General features: G+C 36.4%; 1 protein-coding gene across 2 annotated transcripts in view; it reads right to left on the bottom strand.

The window, feature by feature from the left end:
* The window catches only part of LOC127942345 (protein phosphatase 3 catalytic subunit alpha-like), a 53,305-nt gene that overhangs the window by 19,810 nt on the left and 11,879 nt on the right, over positions 1-21,616 (bottom strand). For both annotated transcript variants that reach the window (XM_052538033.1, XM_052538032.1), the window contains exons 2-6: positions 15,553-15,753; positions 9,216-9,340; positions 5,367-5,478; positions 1,285-1,430; positions 1,009-1,148 (exon numbers count right to left, since the gene is read on the bottom strand). In XM_052538033.1, coding sequence (XP_052393993.1) covers positions 1,009-1,148; positions 1,285-1,430; positions 5,367-5,478; positions 9,216-9,340; positions 15,553-15,753 — 724 coding nt within the window. The remainder of the gene's footprint in view (positions 1-1,008; positions 1,149-1,284; positions 1,431-5,366; positions 5,479-9,215; positions 9,341-15,552; positions 15,754-21,616) is intronic.

Genomic DNA, 21,616 nt, shown 5'->3' with positions numbered 1-21,616 from the left:
CCAGTTATTTAGGAGTTGCCAGTGATTCATAAGATCACAAGAAATGTACTAAATTCAGGTAGTTATAAAGCATTTAGTAGTGGTCAGTTAACTATTTATGTGAGCTCATCTAAAGTGAGGACTAGTTATGCCTTGTAAAGCATTTATAAAGGATATTTAAAGGCTCAGTTATCTTCTAAACAAAACAGAAACAAACACAACACAGTGATACAGAACATAGAAATATTAAAAGGCTTTAAATCTCATTTGTAAAAGCTTTACAAGGCATAAATAGTCCTCACTTTAGATGAGCTCACAAAAATAGTTAACTAACAACTACATGTTTTATACCACCTGAATTGACCCTGAATTACAGAAGAAATACATGTTAATAAACCATTTATTAACACTATAAGTAACTATTACTATATGTCTGAATAAAAAGATGTATAAATGCACATTTAAATAGTTTATTAATCATTTACTTACAATTTCTAAGTGATCTTACGAACCACGGACAACTCCTTAACAACTGGTGTGTAAATAATGCTATACTTAATTTAGAAATGATAAATTGATCATTAATAAAGTATGAAAAAACAATTATTAAATACATTATAGATATGCTTTTAAATCAGGTATAAAGAGTTTGTATCTGTATTTATAAACTGCTTATAAATGTCTATTAATGCTTTATAAATGATGATTTAACTGTTTCCTAATGCTAAATTAATGATTAATAGCTTGCAGTTATTATAAAGTGTTACCCACTTATTTTCAGTCGGGATAATATTTCACAATATTACAATATGTTTTTCTTGTATTTCTGTTCGAATAAATACAGCATTGGTGAGCATAACAGACTTCTTAAAAAAAAATATATATATATATATATTTAAATCTTACTGACCCAAAACATTTCCTTTTACATTCTTGTTGTTTCATGAATTGTTTTACTAATTACATTTAGCTGAAAAGCCCATTATAGGCTATATAAGACACACCAAAACACACACAAAAACCACCCACCTGTAGAAGTATGAGCATCCTCTGACTGTGTTGTGGCTAAAGTACTCTTGGCTCTTTTCATTGCCGAAGTCCTCCAGGGGATCGGACCAAAGCAAATCACACATAGGCCCGAATGCTGGGGGCTCCTTAAATCGGTCCAACTAGGCCACAGAGACACAAATATATGGTAATACAGAATACAAAAATACACAAACGTATATGGTTTTCTTGTGGCCATGCATGAAATCTTTCTCCTCCCACACACAATGCTGCTGTTCATGGATGGCTTGGCAGTACCTTCTTTATGTCATCTAAGGTCTGTATTTCTGGGGACAGGCCACCGTGGACACACAGGAACTGCTGGTTCATGAGAGCTGCCAAGGGCAGACAGTCAAACGCGCCCATACAGGCATCGTAAACCTGCTCTGAATACTTGATTTTACCTGATTCACAGTGAGGGGGAAAACAACAAGTACACAGACTTTAGATCTTTGGTCTCACCATTAACTAACAGTTTAACTACAACTTTTGTCTTAATAAATACCTAATTTGCTGCTTATTTATAGTTAGCAAGGTATGTTTAGGTACGGGGATTGAATAGGATTGAATGAACTAAAATATGGTCATGCAGAATAAAGCACTAATATGTGCTTTATAAGTACTAATCTCTACTAATCATTCTCTTATCAAGCCAATATCAGTTTCTCTGCCTTGCAAAGACATTTTAATGCTAGCATTAAAAATTAAGAGCAATAGATATGCATTATGTGTGTAATTGATGCTTTCTTTTTAGAATTTTCATACTTGTGCTGTCACAGAGCATGATGGGAAATGCAGCTCGGTCGCACACATCTGTCTCCTCATAAACCCACGGAAAGAGAAGCATTTTTTACTTAATCATTACTCTTTCTTAAAAGATACCATCAACAATTCACAATTACTTTTAATTATAAATATCAGATTCGCTTCTGCTCAGAATCTTTAATGGACACGTTGTTCAAATTCTGTGTTTTAAAAAAATAACAATGTAAATACAACATTGTGACGGTGTTCATGTGCACTCGCTATTATTATTTATTTTGTTTTATTCATTTTATTATATTTGATCATATTTTTTTAACCTGAAAACCACTTTTAATGTTAGTCAAGCTTTCAAAACAGGCTATATTTGCTACTGTACCTTTAAGACAAGAAAATATAAGATGTAATGATTAGTTATTTTTAGCTAATGCCATAATTTACACTGTAGTTGTTATCAAGTTGGGTCACATTCTAATAAAGTAAAAATTCTGACATCGTAGGCATGACTGGGACTGCATTGTTAACATTAACGGTCTTTTACATAGTTACATCACGTACTTTCATTTCAAAACAATCAAAAAATCTTGTTTTTCTACAGTATGCCTCCTAAGGGTAAACAGAGGTAAGTCGTTATGAGAAAGAAACAAGAGGTGACATCATTTTTTTTTTTTTTTTACAGTTATTTTGCAAAAACAACCTAATATTTGTAGCAAACATCAGCTATTTTGTTATAACAGCACTTAACATGTTTTTCTTTGGTTTCATTAGATTCCTACTGGGACCGAATTTTAGCGGTCAGCCCCATGTGTCTCAGTGCGTCACAAAAACTTACACACAAGATAAACAGTGTCTCCAGACAGAGGAGGGTTTATTTTTCTCTCAGTGTGTCAACGCGTGTCCTATTCTCATTATGTCTCAATACCCCGCCTCTCAAAAACATCTGTAACCATGACGACAGGTCAGTGGAGTAGACATAGAAAGAGTTTGGCGTCAACTCTGCACCTCTCCCTCCCACCTCACCTGTCTCTGTGCTCCGCCGCTCCGCCTCATGGGAAAGTGCCATTCTGAAGCATTACCTCATACTCCACGTCCCACCCCTCCCAACTGCTCTGCGTTATAAACCTCATTCTCTTTAAATGTCCTTTCAGGAACAATAGACATTGTAGGAAATAATCGAAGTGCATTGAGGGTTGTGCTCTTATTCTAACTTGATTACTTTCAGTGAATAGTATAGTATAGGGAGATGGAATTTATATAACCTTTTTAATCTTTGTCAGTGTTATGAAACGTGAAATGCAATGCGAGTGTACATGTAAAAATATAAACACAACATATAAATACACTGCATATAAAATCAAATCAAATAAATGATTTATTCCAAGTTAATGAAAAATTATATAAAGCCAAAAAAATATACATTATATATAAAATGATGATAAATCAATCCGTTCTATTAATAATGATTAACTGACAGGTCTGATACAGGAAAATATATGGATATGGAATTCATGCATTCCTATTAAAACACGAATTACGAATCAAAAATACAAAAATCATTATGTTAAATTTCAAATGTTGAAATATAATATAAATATAAATTATATTAAATTTATATACACTACTGTTGTACAGTTTTGGTCTGGTGAGATTTTTTTAAATGTTTTAAAGTCTTTTATGCTCAACAAGTAGGGCTGGGCATCATAAAAAAGAAAAAAAAATTGATACCGATACCTTGACTTCGATACTGGTTCCTGAACAATACTTTTTTCTATACCAATTTTATGAAATCAATTTTAGCAAGATAAACTTTTATTTTTTCAGCTTTTTGATGTTTATACAAACTCAAAGACTCATCTCCTGAGCCACTGCACAAAGGAACAAAATTTAACCAGCACAATAAATCAGTGCAAATAGTTTTGATAAAGCTCAAAATGTCTTCAGTTTACACATATGTTAGGCTACATTTACACTTCTGCGTGTTCGTTTTAAAATGCATTGCTCAGACGTCAGAATCATGATTTCTATTTATTTTCCACTGATTCACTGATGAGCATTAGCAGCTTTCAGCGCTGTCTGCCTGTGTTCTCTCCTCCATGATTGCTGCTCTGACTAAGAGGTAATACAATTTTTAATTTCAGCAACATAACATGGCCAAAACACACATGGCAATCGGAAGTTATTACAAACACTTGATGGTGGTTTAAAGCGAGTTTCTAGTAAAAGCGGAATATACATCTTATTTATTGTCCTATACAGTTTGCATGAATGGCCACACACTAGATGATTTTTTAATCTTAATTGATTTTAAAATCATGGGAGACCACAGACATGAAGACAGTTCAAACAATTCTTAGCCTTATAATCCTCTGAATGCGCACACTAGATGAATCGACCAGACCATGAGACCACACACTTGATCATTTTAGGAACGATTTCAGTGACACATAATCTCATGTACACTCGCAAGATCATACGTGACTAGAGAAGAAAAACAAATAGAAGAAAATCAATGTTGTCAGCTGGCTCTCTTGGTGCGCATTCTGTTTCACAGCGAAAAACAAAATATAAAATCATTACTTAAAATTTAGGACTTAAAATTGTCTAGTGTGCGGCCAGCCTAACACACGCTTTCGGTCGTGTAGTATGAACGGACATCTGCATATGATCGGAAATGAATGACTTCCGGTCTGTCGCTTGTCGGAGATAGTGGAAAGCCGCAGTGGAACGCAGTGAAACTTGAAACGCAGTGGAAATGCCAGTATGACTAGATTGTTTTCATTTTAAAATAAAAATGAACCAGTGTAAATGTAACCTTACATCTAAGGGGGCTGGGATGCATTTACAATACAGCCTCAGGTGTGCACCACATCTCTGAGTGTAACTGGTGTAAACTAGTAGGTGTGTTCGACTTGATGCGGATCGAATGTGCAGACCGATCATTGTATTACAGTACCAAGAGAGCTATGGAGAGAAGACTGCTCCGTGCACTTTCGAATCGCTCTTGTGGATGTCAAACACTAATCGATCTGCGCCGTGCCTCTGGTCGAACACACCGGCTAGTGCCTCAGGCTTATTGGCTCACTGACACTGATGAGATTTACCCCTTAAGTATCGAAATTTGGTATTGAACGATGAGATGTTTTTCGATACTCGAAGGTATCGAGGTAATTTGGTCGGTGCCTAAAAAGTATTGAACTCATTTATTTGGTCAAAATATAGTAAAAACAGTAAAGTGAAATATGTTTAAAAAATAAAAAATAAAAAAGCAAATTAAATGCTGATTTGCTGCTCAAAAATGTATTATTCTTATTTAAAAATGACTGTGCCTCATAATATTAATTATATAATTAATATATAACTTGCATAAAATCTATATTTTTTTTAACATTACAGATTTCTTTACTAACACGTCTGATAAATTTAATGCATCTTTGATGAAGTATTAAAAGTAAAAATCATACTGACCCCAGTCTTTTGAATAGTAGACTACTAGTGAGAAAGCCATTACAAATTATATTTGCAGCATATTTACAAAGCATTGCATGCTTAGTTTAAGTGTACAAATGTAGCATACTCACATTCTTGTTTGAAGGTGAAATATTCTGTCAAATGTCTACATTCATGATTTCCTCTCAGTAAAAATAGTGTCTTTGGGTAGAGGATTTTCAGTGACCAGAGGTACAGAACACACTGCAGAGAAAGAGAGGGAAAAAGAGCTGAAACATACAGTATTTCCACATCCATGAGATACCTACAAACACCATGCTAATGCAGGATCGCTCAAATTCTGTGTAGTGTTAATGATACTCTTCCAATTAAGTTACATATGTTATCACATCCACTGTCAGTCCCCATCACCTTCACTTCCAGCCCTGGGACCAAACCATACATGGGCTTCCTCTTCTCCCTTTACTGCTAATACACACACACAGTGTTAAACACAACCAGGCTGACTAACTCATGCTGATCTCATGTATTTATGCTTTAATAAATAAAAAAATAATTCTTCAGCAAAACATTGGGAGCTGAAAGATTGAACTGAGCAGTCGGTGTTGAGATGTGTTCGCAGAGCTAATCATGGCCTGCAGTCAAAGATGGCAGAAATGGGACATGTCGAAGAACGTGAATGCCAGAGAACTGCACTCACAGATGACCGATTCCTCCTCTCTGTTTGAAGCTGGACGATGATTCCCTGATGTGTGTGACAGAATTAGGGCTGTCAAAATGACTGAAAAACTAAATTCGAATTTTCTACTTACTTCTATTTTAATTATATTCGAATTTAAAGGCATAATTTCAGTTAGGGGGAAAAAAGAGAGTGCATCTCGCAAAACAATATGCACTGTCTTTCAAAGCGTAGTAAAATAACATGACTATCTTTGAAAAAAAAAAGTGCATACTGTTTAAAAAAAGTTTATAAACCATATATAATTAATGTATGCATGTAATTAATGTAATGTAATATAATTAAGTTCCTTACAAAAGAAAAACAATTACAAAAGAAAAAAGAGCACCATGCATGTACAGTATGTTTAGTTTAATACAAAGGACCGAAAACCAATCATAAAGAGTAGGCTACTTTCTTCATTTGAAAACATGAGATACAGTGGGATGGGGAAAAACCACCATAAAGTTTTTAAAAATGTTTTTTGAACTTACATTGATTCCACAAGGCTTTCTAAACATGCCGCTCTCTTGTGCGAGACGCGAGTGCAACGCTGATATATGTACCTCTAGAAAATGTTATAAATATGCCTTCTGTGTGAACTTGGTTTCAGTTTTGACATAAACTACATCTTCTCCACACTGATGCTCTCGTTTAACACAATATATTGAATGAACAACATAGCAGCGCCGCATCTAGTGGGTTCAATTGGATAGGCCAACAAAAGCATTAAAATGCAATAACATATCATTGTCGCATTTTGTGTGCCACTGATAAGGCTGCCTGATGGCTGACGAAGACCTAAAATTTGAATTGAACGAATAAATTCGAATATATTTAAATGCAAAGAATATTCTAATAAAAGAAAATTCTAATAAAAGAATAAATGCAGGTACAGTATTACGACAGTTATGCTTTAGTCGCAAAATAAGTCATTTTTGAGTTTATAAATGCTAATTTTAACCAGTTAACCGTTATGCGACCGTAAGAATTTTGACCGATTAATACAATCAGTTAAAAGGTTTAAAAATCATTTATTTATTTCAGTAATTTATCATAATATTTAAAAAGGTTTGCTGCACGGTTAAAATACCCTACACATTTAAAAAAAAAAAAAAGAAAGTTTTTTTGAGTGGAAAAAAACTGACTTTTATTATTTCATGCAGAAATAGGCTTAATGTGGACACAAAATATAGACAAACATTATAATAAACACTTTAAACATAGCTAGGTTATTTTACTTCCCCTCACTCCACAACAAATTCTTTCAATTAACAGTATTTAGAAAAGAACAAGAATTAAAAATATAAAAAGCTATAGCTAGCCAAAACAAATGAATTTAGGCTAAACAAAACTGAAACCGACTTTGGGTCTCTCAATCGACACAAAATCAAATGCTTCCATATTTGTAATGTATCTGAATGCCAAAATATTATTTATAAAACAGATAGTTCCGGTCCTTGATTCTGATTGGTTGAGGCGCGTTCATAGCCTAGCTTTATTATGTTTTTCCCCACTCACAGAAGTACTGCAGGTGTGTGATGTGATATGATGACCATGTGAATCCTGTTGTTTGCTGCTTTTTGCGCATGAAATTAATTAATTATTCTCTGGGATATTAATCTCTGGGAAACTAATGTTAGCATTTTTAACGGGTCACAGTGTCACGATCATCAGCTGGAGTACCCATGAATTCCTATAGAGGGCACTCCATTTAGGACTCTGGCATCTTGTATTTCCATTCTCAACTCCATTCCCCAGAACTCCAACCCCGTGCTTAGAGCTAATAACCACTAGGTGTTCCCCATTACCATTCCCCTATATAAACTGTGTTTGGACTCTCTATTCTCTATTCTTGTTTAGTTCTGTCTGGCATTTCCGAGCGGTTTCCTAGGGTTTGTTCCTTCCGTGTTTGACTTTGGATTGTTTATACCGACTGTGATTCTCTGCTGCCTGCCCCGACCTTCCTTATTGTTATTTTTTCTGGATATCCCTTGACACACCTGACGCTGTTGCCTGAATTCTGCCTGTTTGACCATTCTCTTTAATAAACTACTGCATATAGATCCGACCGTCTCTGACTCCATGTTACAGAAGACTTCGCACTATAGGAGAGTCCAAACACAGTTTAAATAGGGGAGTGGTAATGGGGAACACCTGGTGGTTATTAGCCCTAAGCACAGGATTATGGGAAATGGAGTTGGCAATGTAAATACAAGATGCCAGAGTCCTGAGTGGAGTGCCCTCTATTGGAGTTCATGGGCACTCCAGCTGATGATCGTGACACACAGACACTTATACTTTGTAATTGAATTCAAGTCTAATTAAAAAATAATCTTGTTGGTTAATAATCGATAAAGAGAGTCCGTTGTCAGTTAGGAAAAATAACCAAAATAAAAATTTTCTAATATTGTTTAATGTTTATTTTATTTTATTTTATTATTTTATATTTATTTTAATATTACTGGAATCTTATTTCATTTTTTATTAACATTATTTTTTTTTTTGTCACGGTGCAAAGCAGTTACAGCAATGTCTTACAATGTGGTATTTTTTTCTTGAATAAAAGTTTATTAATGCTTTTATAATTATAATGCTTCTTTATGAGCATTTATTGATGAATTAAATAGTTATAATTTGTATTCATCTATTAATGAATTAACATAATATTTATGTTATACTTATGTGTTTAATTTATATCTATAAATGTTTATGCATTAATATATTTATTATAAAATGCAACATCTGCAGGTTTTTATAGAATTTGTTTATTAAATATTTGGACAAATGTAAAACTGCTTTGTAGCTATTACAAGATCTATACGAGTGCAGAGAGACTACATGGAATTTTTATTTCAAATTGTATAAATGTCGTTATTAATATTTATGCATGTATATTTATTAATATTCATCATCAAAATTAACCTCTTTTGTAGTTTTTTTCAGAATCTGTTTGTTTATTGGACGTCATTTTAATAATTTAATACATTGTAGAATGCTTTCAGCTACCAGTAAGAGTGCAGTTACTCTTTTTAACACATTTCACCATGTTTAAATTCATTCTGCAAATTTCTGCCTAAAATCAGTATAGCGAATCCTGCATATTGAGTCTGGACCTGATTATGACTCAAATTATCCTATTCATTCAAATGAATCAAAGTGAAACACTTCTCCACACTCAAAATACTCAATTAACATGATTAAAAATGGCGAAACCATAAATGGATGTATGCACATACTATCCCAGTGCAACTTCTCTTACCTCAATACTGAAGTAACCCCGGTCCACATAGTCGCCCAGGAAGAGGTATCGTGTCGTGGCTGGAGAGCCTCCCACCTCAAACAGTTTCATAAGGTCAAAGAACTGCCCATGGATGTCACCGCATACTGCATAAAGAAAGAGAAGGCAGCAGAGAAAAAGAGAGAAAAATATTGACTAGCTGAGCTGGATGCAAACAGACTCAACTGTTTGTTCAATATACAGGACATACAAACATTAATCCATGGCGGATTCATACAGCCATAGCTATTAAAATCATACCGTAACTGCAGCTCTGTGCTAGGTGTAATCCCTTAATATCCACCACTAGACTGCTTAAGCCATAATGAACTGATCGAATTGAACCACCTAAGAGCCTATATGAAACATAGCAGGCCTAAAGATCTACGTTGGTCCTTTGCAACATAATTCTCTCTTGATGATAGAGTGAGAGAGAGAGAGAGAGAAAGAGAAAGAGAGAGAAAGAGAGAAATACAAACTCTTGTTGCCATGGAGACATGAATTTGATGAGAATAAAGAATGAAATAAATGAGGAGTTTGCGTTGGCATGGAGATGCTGCCTAAGTGTTTGCCCCAGAGACCTCTCAGCCTGTAGTGTGTGTGGGTGTGGCCACGGACAGAGAGGGAAACACACACATTTAGAACCCTCTTAGCTCATGCATCACGTAAGAATACCTAGATATCAAGCCCACATCACTGACATACAAAAGACAGAGGTTGAAATGAGCATGTGTGTTTAATCGGACGCTGAGCTTGTGGGAAGGGAAACGAGTTTGAGAATTTCAGTTAAAGTCTGGCGCTTGAGGAATATGATTTTACAGCGAAAAGTCCAGATTGTGTGTAATGACCTACTGCACGTGCGTCACCACGCTTGAGACCCACTTTCTCCCACTTTAAAGACACCAAGACACTGTTAATCAAACAGTTTTCAGCATGATTAACTAAATGATAAACTATAATTAATTAAATGTTTTGAACATTATATATGGTCTTTACTGCCACTTTAGATCAATTGAATGCATTAATATTAAAGCAGATTAGCACAACCAATTTTTCCCCCCAAAAACGACTAATCAGTGCGTTGTCTGAACGAATAGTCCACTAATCAGTCTTCAGGGAGTCATGTGTGATAGATTCACCAGACCCCATTAGAATCCAGTTCTTATGATTAAATGCATCTGTCCTGAGTGTTTATGGCTGTAGCTTAGCACAGGATCAGCACGCTAATTAAACACCACCACTAAAAATATCTAATAAAAAAATAAAACAATGAATGCATTAATAAACCTAAAATAAATATTTTTTAGAAATAACCAATATACTTAAAGGGTTAGTTCACAGGTTCAAAAAGATCCGGTTACATCGAATGATTCGTTCGCGAACCGGATATCACTAAACTGCAGTGTTTTGTACTTTCTAACAACAGACACGGAAGAGAAGACAATGCTGAATAAAGTCGTAGTTTTTGCTATTTTTGGACCAAAATGTATTTTTTTGGATGCTTCAAAAAATTCTGACCCTCTGATGTCACATGGACTACTTTGATGATGATTTTATTACCTTTCTGGTCATGGACAGTGTACCATACATACGTTTTCAATGGAGGGACTAAGCTCTCAGACTAAATCTAAAATACCTTAAACTGTGTTCCAAAGATGAACGGAGGTTTTACAGGTTTGGAACGATATGAGGGTGAGTCATTAATGAGATAATTTTAATTTTTGGGTGAACTATCCCTTTAACTTACATCTCATTCATGATTTTCTACTTGATAGCCGGTTGGGGAGGGGCATTCTCATTCTAGAGAAAATTTGATTGGACAGAAATCACTGTAGTGCAGGATGAGTCATCAATATTTTTGACTCGTTTTCCCAGAAGAAAGATAAAGTGTATTTTAAAGTTGGCAGAAATGGAATTTGTGATTGTCTGCTCTTCAAATCAAATATCCGAGTGAAGCTCTTCTCAAAAGAGAGAAGGCAGGGCTATGAGGAATAGATTGTTGTTGTTTGCTAACTGCTGTGATCTCATGTGAGTGACAGGTTGTTAGAAGCAAGGAATTATTGTCCGGCCCTCAAACCAGCGTACACACGCCATCAGAAAAAAAAGAGAGGGAGGGGAAGTTAATGTTTTTGATTAAAGATTACAGGGGCACATGAATTTTTAACAAATAATTATGTGCATGGATAAATAATTTAAACACGAAAAAATAAGACCTGTCAGTTTTGCTTTCAAAGCCACTTTAAAGGCGAGCAACAGCTAAAAGCAAAATCTGTCACCATTTATGTCTACACTAACATCAAAACAGACAAAGACTAAAAGCCAAATAAGTTGAATTCTGACTGGGTATTTTAATCAACACTACAGGCCTTCCTCTACTCTAATGTTTGTTTCCTCTACAAGCCAGCATTCATTTTTCAATCTTAATGAATATACGTATCATGTTGGCCTCCTTTTCTTCTGCTAGTACATTATAGGGACACAAGCATTCTGTCAGACTCTAACCAAACAGCTCTTTACTCAAATCAATAGATTTATTCCTAAAACGACCACTCATTTAGCCTTACACATCTCAGGGGAAGCGGCTTAAATTAAGACTCCACATATCAAACAAATTAGTGGACTTATCTGGCCTAAATCATAGAGCAGCGGCAAGCAGTCCACCAAGTCTGACATTCATGCAAAATGGGCCATTATCATGAACCATTAACACACATTAAAGTGCAAAAGCCCTAAAAGTAATCAAGCACCGCAGCAATGTCAGGAAGATCGAAAGCTTCTAGAGGAAAAGATGTCGAGAAGGGCTAAAGGGACCGTTTTCTGGAAGGCCAGGGCCACAGGGGCTGCAGTTAATGCCGTTTCATTCTCTTTCTTTCTGCTGGAGCACGGCTGATGAATGACAGGGAGGTGACAAGTTGAACTCTCTCTCTTGTCTGCTCGCTCTCGCTCCTCCACCAACTGGTAAAGAGATTCTTCTGCCCCCTTGTAATCAGCTGCTACCGCTTCAGCCTTCTCACGCTGTGCTTATTTCCCTTCTCTCAACTTGCCTTCTCAACTGCACCCAAGCCATCGATAAAAACGCAGATGCATTGTGGGGAACGGTGCACGACACCATCTGATTTCGTCTCACAGGAGGGGCAAGATCTAAGTTGTTACGACTCGAGGGCAGATCATTAAAAGCACAAAACACATTAATTTCATCTGCACTGCTGTGGTTGTATGTGTGAAACGGAAGGGTCTTACAGGAGTTTTAGTTCTCCATATTTGCCCAAGTGGGCTGTTTCCCTCTGGATGCCTAGTTTTCTGTCTTTATAACTTCTTGCAGAGCTCTGCCGCTGCCTGAGAGTCCTGTTGTTAAAGTCGTTGTTTAGGTTTATATAATCTAAGGAAGAAAAAAATTGCAGATATGCCCAGTCACGTTGCAGAATCAGAGCTGCATAATGCATGGGCAAATCAGATGTGACCAGGCTGTGTTAGTAAGCGGCGTTTACTGTATATAAATGAGCGGATCCTGCATATTGAGACATTACATTATGCATGAAGAGGTATCTGAATTGTGCATGAAAATGATCCGAGTCCCGGTGTTAAGTGCTTCTGTTTAAACAAACTGGCAAGTTCGCTGGGCTGATTTTAACTGTGCTCGAGGAGAAACAGGTATTAAATGTGCAATTAACATGCTTGTTCACATTCTCGGGTCACATCCCGCCCGAGTGCATGAGGAGAAGAATGCAGATCTGATGTGTGTCAGTCACACTGACTCTGTTATGATCTCTCCTCTTCTGGACAGGAACAGAATCTCATCTTCTCTTCTTCTCCCCATCTTCTCCTTTCACCTCTCCTTTCTTCTTCCTCTCATTTGGTCTGGTCTTCTCATCTCTCTTCTTTCCTCTGATCTCTCATTCTCCCATCTGTTCGAGCTCCTCTCCTTTCACCTCTCATCTGTTCTTCTTCCCATTCTCTTCTTCCCCCCTTCTTTACATCTCACCTGCCCTCTTCTCATATCCTCTTCTCTTTCCTCCACTCTCCTCTTCATCCTCGCCTCTCATTATGTAAGCTGGACTTAATGAGCAAGCAGCACACAGCACAAATCATTCTTAGCATAAATGAATGGGCCTGAAGCAGCACTCTGTGCATGTGTGTGTGTGCGTGTGTGTACATGTGTGTGATTGTGTAAGTAGTCTTGATTAACAATGGCATGATGTGATGGCCACACAGCTGGGTGAAGGTAGTGACAAACGGCAAAAGATATGTCTTTGTTTGCCATTATGCTGCATCACAAAGGAAGTGGATCTACTGACAATGACAGGTCCTTGTGTACACTGTGCCTCCTGAATATTTCATATCCCTTTGATATTAATAATAGACAATGGCCAGGCATAAACTTCACTTGGCCTAATTTTGGCTGATCTGGGGAAATATTCTGAGCACAGGGACAGACATCACACATTCGAGCATGCCCCCAACACACACGCACACACACATACACACACACACACACTCTAAATGGTGATAATTGTAAGTGTGGCAGTGACTGTGCAGTGCTGAGTGTGGGGGGGGGAGATGCTTATTCTCACATCACCCACTGCAGGCGCACAGGGTGCAAGCAGAACTGGATGATGGGAAGAGATTTAGAGAGAGAGAGAATATTGAGTTGTTAGATGCAGATGACTCAGAGGTGTAGGTGTGTTGTGCAGCAGAGAAATGCTCTCTTTATCTCTCTCTCGCTCTGCAGGTCGCTCTGATCAACTGATGGATTTTAACAGCTGCACTGTACCAGACAAATCTAAGGGCACAGTGGAATTGAACTCTTCCTGTGAGACTGTGACTGAACCGGGGTGAACTCAGATGCTTTGTGTCTTAAAACACAGCAGCGAGTGACTCCTGATGCACTGAAGCTTGTGACCGTGTGACTTTTTCGGCTGCCAAAAACGGCCTTTGGTGCAGTGATATCAACACAAGTTAGTCTCAGTTTTTTAGTCTGCCAAATCAAAACAATAAAAAAAAAAAGTCATTTTTTGTAATCAGTATCTTTCTCGTTTTCCAGAAAAAAAATCTAATAAAATCTTAATAAAACAATACAATTAACACACACACACACACACACAACAATTGTCATTACTGTTTTTACTCTATTTGCATATATTCTTGTTTTTTATTTACTGTATATTTTATAAATCTAGAAAAAACTAAGTGAGGTTTATTCTTCAAACAACAGAAAAATATGTGCCAACAGAGAAAGAAAAATTATAAACTGAATTCAAGATCTTTCAAATTTTGCTTTTCAAGTTATCTTATTTTAACTTTTTTTTATCCTTACACTGCAAAACAAGACAAATATACTAATTAAAAACTGTTTTGCAGTGTAAATACGTAACTTCACTCCTTAACTATAAATGAGATAAACCAAAACACAAAAAACAGCATTAAAAATCCTGTAAGTATTCACGGGGATGTACCATTTAAGTGAACAGAATCACATTACAAAAAAAACTAATCAAGCTATGTCCATTATCTCTACATATTAGTATTTTTTGTGTGCGGTTACACAAGAGCCTGTTTCTTTCAGGAGTAAGCGGCTCATACGCGGATGACACAGTGGAAATCACGGCCAGCTGGTGTGCTGACACACTCCTGCAGATGGACGCGGGTATCAAGTACTCAACTCTAGTACTCAACAAGGCATTGAATAGACAAAAACATGCTTTACATGGTACGTACATTACCCTAGTTTGAATTTACAGCTAATGTATTTTTCCTCTATTCTCAACTCATAGCTGATGTGAAGACAGGTAATAAGGGAATTAATAAACACACATATACATGTTCGCACATATACAAGGGATCGAACTTTAAAGTGACAGCTACCTTCACAGATAAACTTCATACGGAAACACCTCGAGCGCTTGCTCACTTTGCCGCCTTTTGTTTTTGTCAGCCTTGTTCATGCATTGAACTCCCAGTCGGGTGTTTTGGAGTTTATTTTTGTATTTGAGGTCAGGATTGTGCATTCTTTCTCAAACTCTCGCTGTCTCGCTTCTCTTTAGTCCTGTTTGCTGACAGTATCAAAGCAGGTTGTCACTGATATACAGTTAACACATGCAGACGGCGTCAGATAACAAACTGCATTAAGTACACACACAGATGCTAATGCACAGACGGTCTTTATCGACTAATGTCTGAAAATATATCCAAACCTGATGTAAAACAGCACACACGCACTCAAATGCATGTCAAATGAAACCATCCTCTTTACTACTTTGTATATTTATCTTCATATTGAATGTGAGGTGAATGTGTCACCATAACAAGGAGGAAAGAATACCTGTGACAGGTGCCTCTATGTCCAGCATGGTCTTCTCCTGGCGTAAGATAGAGGCCCCTTCATTTACGATTCGGAGGGCCACGGTCTCCTCCACTCGGCCCTCTTTAGTGAGGTGGGCTTTCAGTAGATCCACCCTTGGCTTCCCCTCACAGTCAAACACCTCCTTCATGGTGAGGCGATGACTCAGGGGGAAGGGAACGGCTGAGAGGAACACAAAACAGAAAGAAAACCACAGAACTTGATTGTTACATGTCACTTTTGATATGTTGTATAAGCAGAAGTCAGTGGTCAGCTGCAACTATTCTCTGGGGATATTTTGCAACTGCATCATTTTATGATTCAGATACTTTCTGAGACCACACAATATATTTATCATAAGTAGAAGGCCTAGTTGAAGTATCTGTTAGAAGAAATATCAAATATAGTAGAAATATTTTTTTCAAATGTATTTTAGAAGTAGTTTATGCTCAACAGGACTGCATTTATGTGATCAAAATTGAAGTAAAAACTGTAATATTAATACAATTTAAATTCATTACATTCATTATAACTTAACCTTATTTTATTTCCATTAGCTTCTATGTTATTTAAAGTACTGTAACAAAAAATGTTTTTAGTTTTAGTTATTTAGAAATCATTCAGATTCAGAATTCTTCATAAATCATTATAATATGCTGTTTCGGTGCTTAAGAAATATTGTACAAACCCCCCGGTTTCTTTGATAAATAAAACATTCAAAACAACAGCATTTATTTGAAAAATCTTTTCTAACATCTCCAACAAGTATTTCCTGTCACTGTTCAACTGAATGCATTCTTAATGAAAAAAAATAATAATTTCTTTCAAAAAGAAACAAAGACGTACGTTGAAGGACGTTCAACAACAGCTGGATGGAGTTAGCATGCTAACAGTTAACATGCTTAATAAAACACCATCACTAAAAATAAAACAAACTGACCTCACTTTTTAATTAGATGAGAATTAGAGTCAACTAGCCTAGATGACCCACTCTTAATGACTCTCTGTTTACTTAACTCCTCACAAAACTGTTTTTCTTCAATAATGGCTGCCTAGCATCATTGCTTGCCCGTTAAACTCACCTACAACCATGCAAAATTGGCCTTTTATCACAAAAACAAAGCCACAGCTATGAGTTAGTTGACTGACAAGTCATAATAACAGCTGCTTATTAAGCTTCCAAAGAGCTGGATGTGAATAATTAATAAAGGTGCGGCAGACAATGTGCCGATTCTCAGCTGCGTGAAAATTACATTTAGAAATTAGATGAAGAAAACTATATCTGCACCGAAAATTGGGGCAAAGGCAGTTTCTTTCAGATATGACTCAGTAATGTGTACACTGATAATGTGGGACTTGGCTTCGACAAAACATTGGCATGGTGAATTATTTACGCATGTGTGTTTGCGGAGATTCACCCCACACTGTACAGAAATAATTACTGAGTGCAGTTACAGTGCCATTGAGAAGAAAAGCTACACATTGTTCGGATAGCTACACGATGACATAGTCACTCAGATCAGGATTTCAGAATAAGACGGAGATATGGGTAATTCTGTGAGAAAAACATGCATTTTGGATTGCTGAGTAGAGGCTAGCAACCACATACACACACACACACACACACACACACACACACAGAAATACAGTAGGGGAGCTGGGGAGAGAAGCTCGGGGCAGAGACTCAACGTGATCAACACAATGCTAAATAATTCATGTTTGACTTAAGGGGGAAAAAGAGAAATCTCATGTTCCTGCTGCTGGGATAATAAGACTAGGCCTAGCATATGATTTTAACAGCGTTCCAAATGTGTGTGTGTGTGTGTGTGTGCTTCCATTGCTTCTGCATATTTGCATATGTTTGGTCTCCTTGGTCATGTGAATTTTAATAAATCTAAACATCATTCACATTAGTGAAATTTCACTGGAAAAAAGGCAGTTTATTGTCAGCAGTGTAGAAATGTATGGGACACTGCTCCCATTGATCTCACTTTCAATCCAATCAGCATTCTGTTGGTCAGAACCAATTTGAACCCATTGAGAAATCTCTGAGGAAATCTTTTGCCCTCACATGACATTCCCAACTGTGTGGATTCCTATTGAAATGACTGGATGAAAATTCACAGAACGATGTAAAATATGACAGCATATTAACATTTCATATGTTGCCTTTTATGTAAGATATGTGTACATGAAATTCAGAAACCCCATTTATATATACTGCTGCTAGTCAGGTAGCCTTTAGCATGTACAGCATAAAGCTATTTTGTTGTAGTTATCAATCACTGGAAAGCACCGACGGCAATGTTCACACAGCTTTTCTTTGGCCTGCAATCAATTCCACTGAAGACAAATGTGTCAACATTTATTTAAAAATGCCCTGCAAACCACTACATTTTTGGTTTATTAAAATAAAAAGTTAGATTAAGGGGGACTAGATCCCAGATCCCCTCATATGCAAAGAGGGAACATCACACAAAAGAAAAGCAAATAAATGAAACGCAAAATGGCACCGTAATTATTTCAAAAAGATTTAACAGCAACATAGGCTACTTGATCTTCAAGATCAATACCTCATTTAGACATTGTTTACTGAAAGATTATGTTCAATCATTTCTGCATGCGGTAATTAATATTCATGAGCCAAGCCATCACCATTTTGTGAAATCACAAACAGCACAGATCTCTGTATTCACTGAACTGTCCACACCACTTCTTAAAACAAAGTGATCATCTGTCTTTTGAATGCAGACTTTGCTATTTTGGGAAAACCGAGGACAATGTGAAACACTGCTGAGATCTCTTCTGAAACATCTGAGGAGACTAAGATTACTACAGCCTTGTTCTCTAGAGAGAAATGCAAAAACAAAAGAAAAAAAAACTCCCATTTCCAGTAGCTTTGTTATACTTATAAAATAGAGCTGAAAAATGAAAAATATTAGTGCAATCAATAGATTAAAGGTATTAATGATGACTATTATAATATTTTTTTTGTAGTTAACAAATTTAGGTCATTTAGGACAAGAAAAAAAAACAGATTTTTTGCTGTAATTATGACAAATCCACTTTATTTGACACTTTTTTTATTATCGGAAACTGCTGGTATTGATAAATTAATTAATCACAATTCATTTTGTGACTCCAGAAATGTCAAGAACTGCTTGTTCTTCAAATATTTCAATAGATATTGACTCTGGTGACTTTGTTATCCTTGTGCTTTTAGATCTAACTGCTGGATTTGACACAGTGGATTATGAAATATTGATTCCACGTTTAAGGCATGATGGGTGAGCATCAGTGGCATAGCTCTGGATTGGTTTAGGTCATACTTAGCGGATCAAACTTTTTGTGTTAGCTTAGGTGACTCTGTATCCTCCTCTGCTCCTCTCTTGTGTGGGGTCCCACAGGGCTCATTCCTCGGCCCTCTACTTTTCTCTCTGTATTTGCTTCCACTTGGTTCCATACTTAGAAAGTATGGCATTTCATTCCACTGTTATGCAGATGACAGTCAGATTTATGTTCATTTTAAAATTCTGTTATTTGCTTTTAAATCACTAAATGGTCTTGCTCCGCCATACCTTTCTGAGCTTCTACACTCTTATAAACCCGTCTGCTCTCTCAGATCAGATGATCAGCTGCTCCTGACTGTGCCTAAAACTAAGCGTAAGCTCAGAGGGGACCGTGCCTTTGCTGTGTCTGCCCCTAAATGGTCCACTTTGGTTGTTGTAAAGTGCTTAACAAATAATGTGGTATGGTACGGTATGGATATTAAGGGAAAATAAATATGATTTTAAGTTGATTTTATGTGTTTTTTGTGCTTTAATTTAATATTAATATATATTGAATTTATTATTTAATATTATAGATTATAGATTTAAGATTATTGTAATATATTAACACAATTTTATTTACATAATTGTAAGTCATCCCGCATCCTAATTGAGATCCCTGGTTGAAAACCACTATTGTAGAGGAATATGCTTATTTATTAAACTCTTTACTTCAATAATGCTAATGCTATCCAGTTTATCATGAGCTAAAATAAACCAATTTCTAGTATGTTATTGATTCAGGGGCCCTGAGGGAGGGTAAAAAAAAAGAAAATTGAAAGCACTACCCAGCAGAAACAATGGCGATATGCAAGATTTATGCATTTCTTTTTTTTATGCATTTTTTTCCTTCTCAATGTGAAGAAGCAAATGTGTGTAAACAGAGACAGCATTTCAACAAATCTTTGGCACTTTTCTGACTCAGTGTGCAAGTCCACCAAAAGACGTCACAGCACAGACAGACGAAGAGAGCGAGAGAAAGACAGACAACGCAGAACATAATGCATTTCCACAAGAACATAATGTCCCTATTTGTCCCCATCTTTGCCTTCTCCCAGTACTCTAGAGGGCTGAGATGCACTCGCACAGCATCCTGGAAGACAGAAAGATGACGAGATAGACAAGCAGTTTGTGTATGTAGTATAAACAATAATGAGATGGTCCAGAGCACAACATGTGGTTTATCAGAGTGAGAAGAAACTTAATAGAGAGAATAGACAAGAGAGAAATAGGAGAAAGTGTGAAAAGCCTGATGAGCAACAGTCTCAGTAGGGAGGAATGGAGAGCAAATGAAAAGAGAGAGAGAGAGTGGTTCAAGGGTGAGATGGAAAACAGCAGCTTGGCTCTACACTTCACAAGATGTTGGACTGTGGTGCATGTTGCCGAGCAACAGCCGGTGACTACTGAAGTGTGGCCAGTTCAGACACAGTATACACTGTGATTTAGGATTAAATCTCCAATGTGCAGGTTCGCAGCAGCTCTTTCTTTTTCTACACACACCATAAACCCACACCAAAATATTATATTCTGGAGCTAATAAGCAGTAAAGTACTGTGCGATTCAGCAAAAAAACAAAAACAAAAAAAACAAAGCAAAAAAAAAAAAAAAACAGCCAAGGTAAGCAGAAAAGGAGACCTGCTCTTAATGGGAGTACCTCAGGGGTGTATAATGTACACATATTTACATATAAATAAAAACAAGGTAAACCTAGAGCAAAGCATATTCATATAGGAGAGCATGTACAAAAATGAATCAAGAAGAATCTGCATTCATCAAAACAGATATTTTAGTATTTTAGTTTTGAATGTCCATATTAATTTAGATTTTAGTAATTTCAGTACATCATGTTGAACAAAAATGAAAAATTTGAAATGTTGCCTTGGCAACTAACAGAAATAAAAGTTTTATTTTATTTCATTTAATGCTTATTTTATGTCAAGTAAAAAGATATGTTTCTTTATGGTTTGAGTTACGCATAATAACCCTGGCACAATGCAAATTCAAATTATACTTACATACACAATGCCCTCATCACTGATTCTAAAATACGCACTTATCATTTTTTTCTTTCCTGTTTGTTTATTAAACATAAAATATAAGCTCTGTTCCAAAACCTACCAGGCCGCTTTGTTGTCTAAGCAGCTACCTTCTAAGGGAGGATCCTATCTGTCATGGGACTGCATAAGTGCTCTACATAGGCAGCCACACAAATAGCACTCTGCATATGAGATGCATGTCACGCAGTGAATTATAATAGTGTGATGTTAGTGTGTTGCTAATGAAAAGAGATATAAAATATAAATATGTAAAATATTAATGACACTTCAGCATAAACAGACAGTTTTTAATCAATATCTACATTTTTAATAGAGTGCAACAGTCCATGAAAAATTCCATATAAAAGACAGACTTAAAGGGAGCTACATGGATGTTGATTGGTGGTATACACTTTTGCCATCATCTTGCTTTTTTCAACTTATAAATAATGTGTATGTGTTTAACAGCACAAATGTCACACTACTGTGCCGGAAGGAACACGGAGCCGAGAATAATCGAAAAAGTCTATTCATCCAACACAGGGGTCAATCCAACACGGAGTACAGGAGTTAGACACATGTACTTGACTGGTAGACAAGACTGAACTGAAAGGCCTAGGGTTTTTAAAGGCAGGATAATGGGAAAAACACAGGTGTATGGAATGACTAAATAAATGGGGA

Source organism: Carassius gibelio, chromosome A21 (assembly GCF_023724105.1).
Source record: "Carassius gibelio isolate Cgi1373 ecotype wild population from Czech Republic chromosome A21, carGib1.2-hapl.c, whole genome shotgun sequence".
NCBI lineage: Eukaryota > Metazoa > Chordata > Actinopteri > Cypriniformes > Cyprinidae > Carassius > Carassius gibelio.
This window is presented reverse-complemented; position numbering and strand designations above follow the sequence as displayed.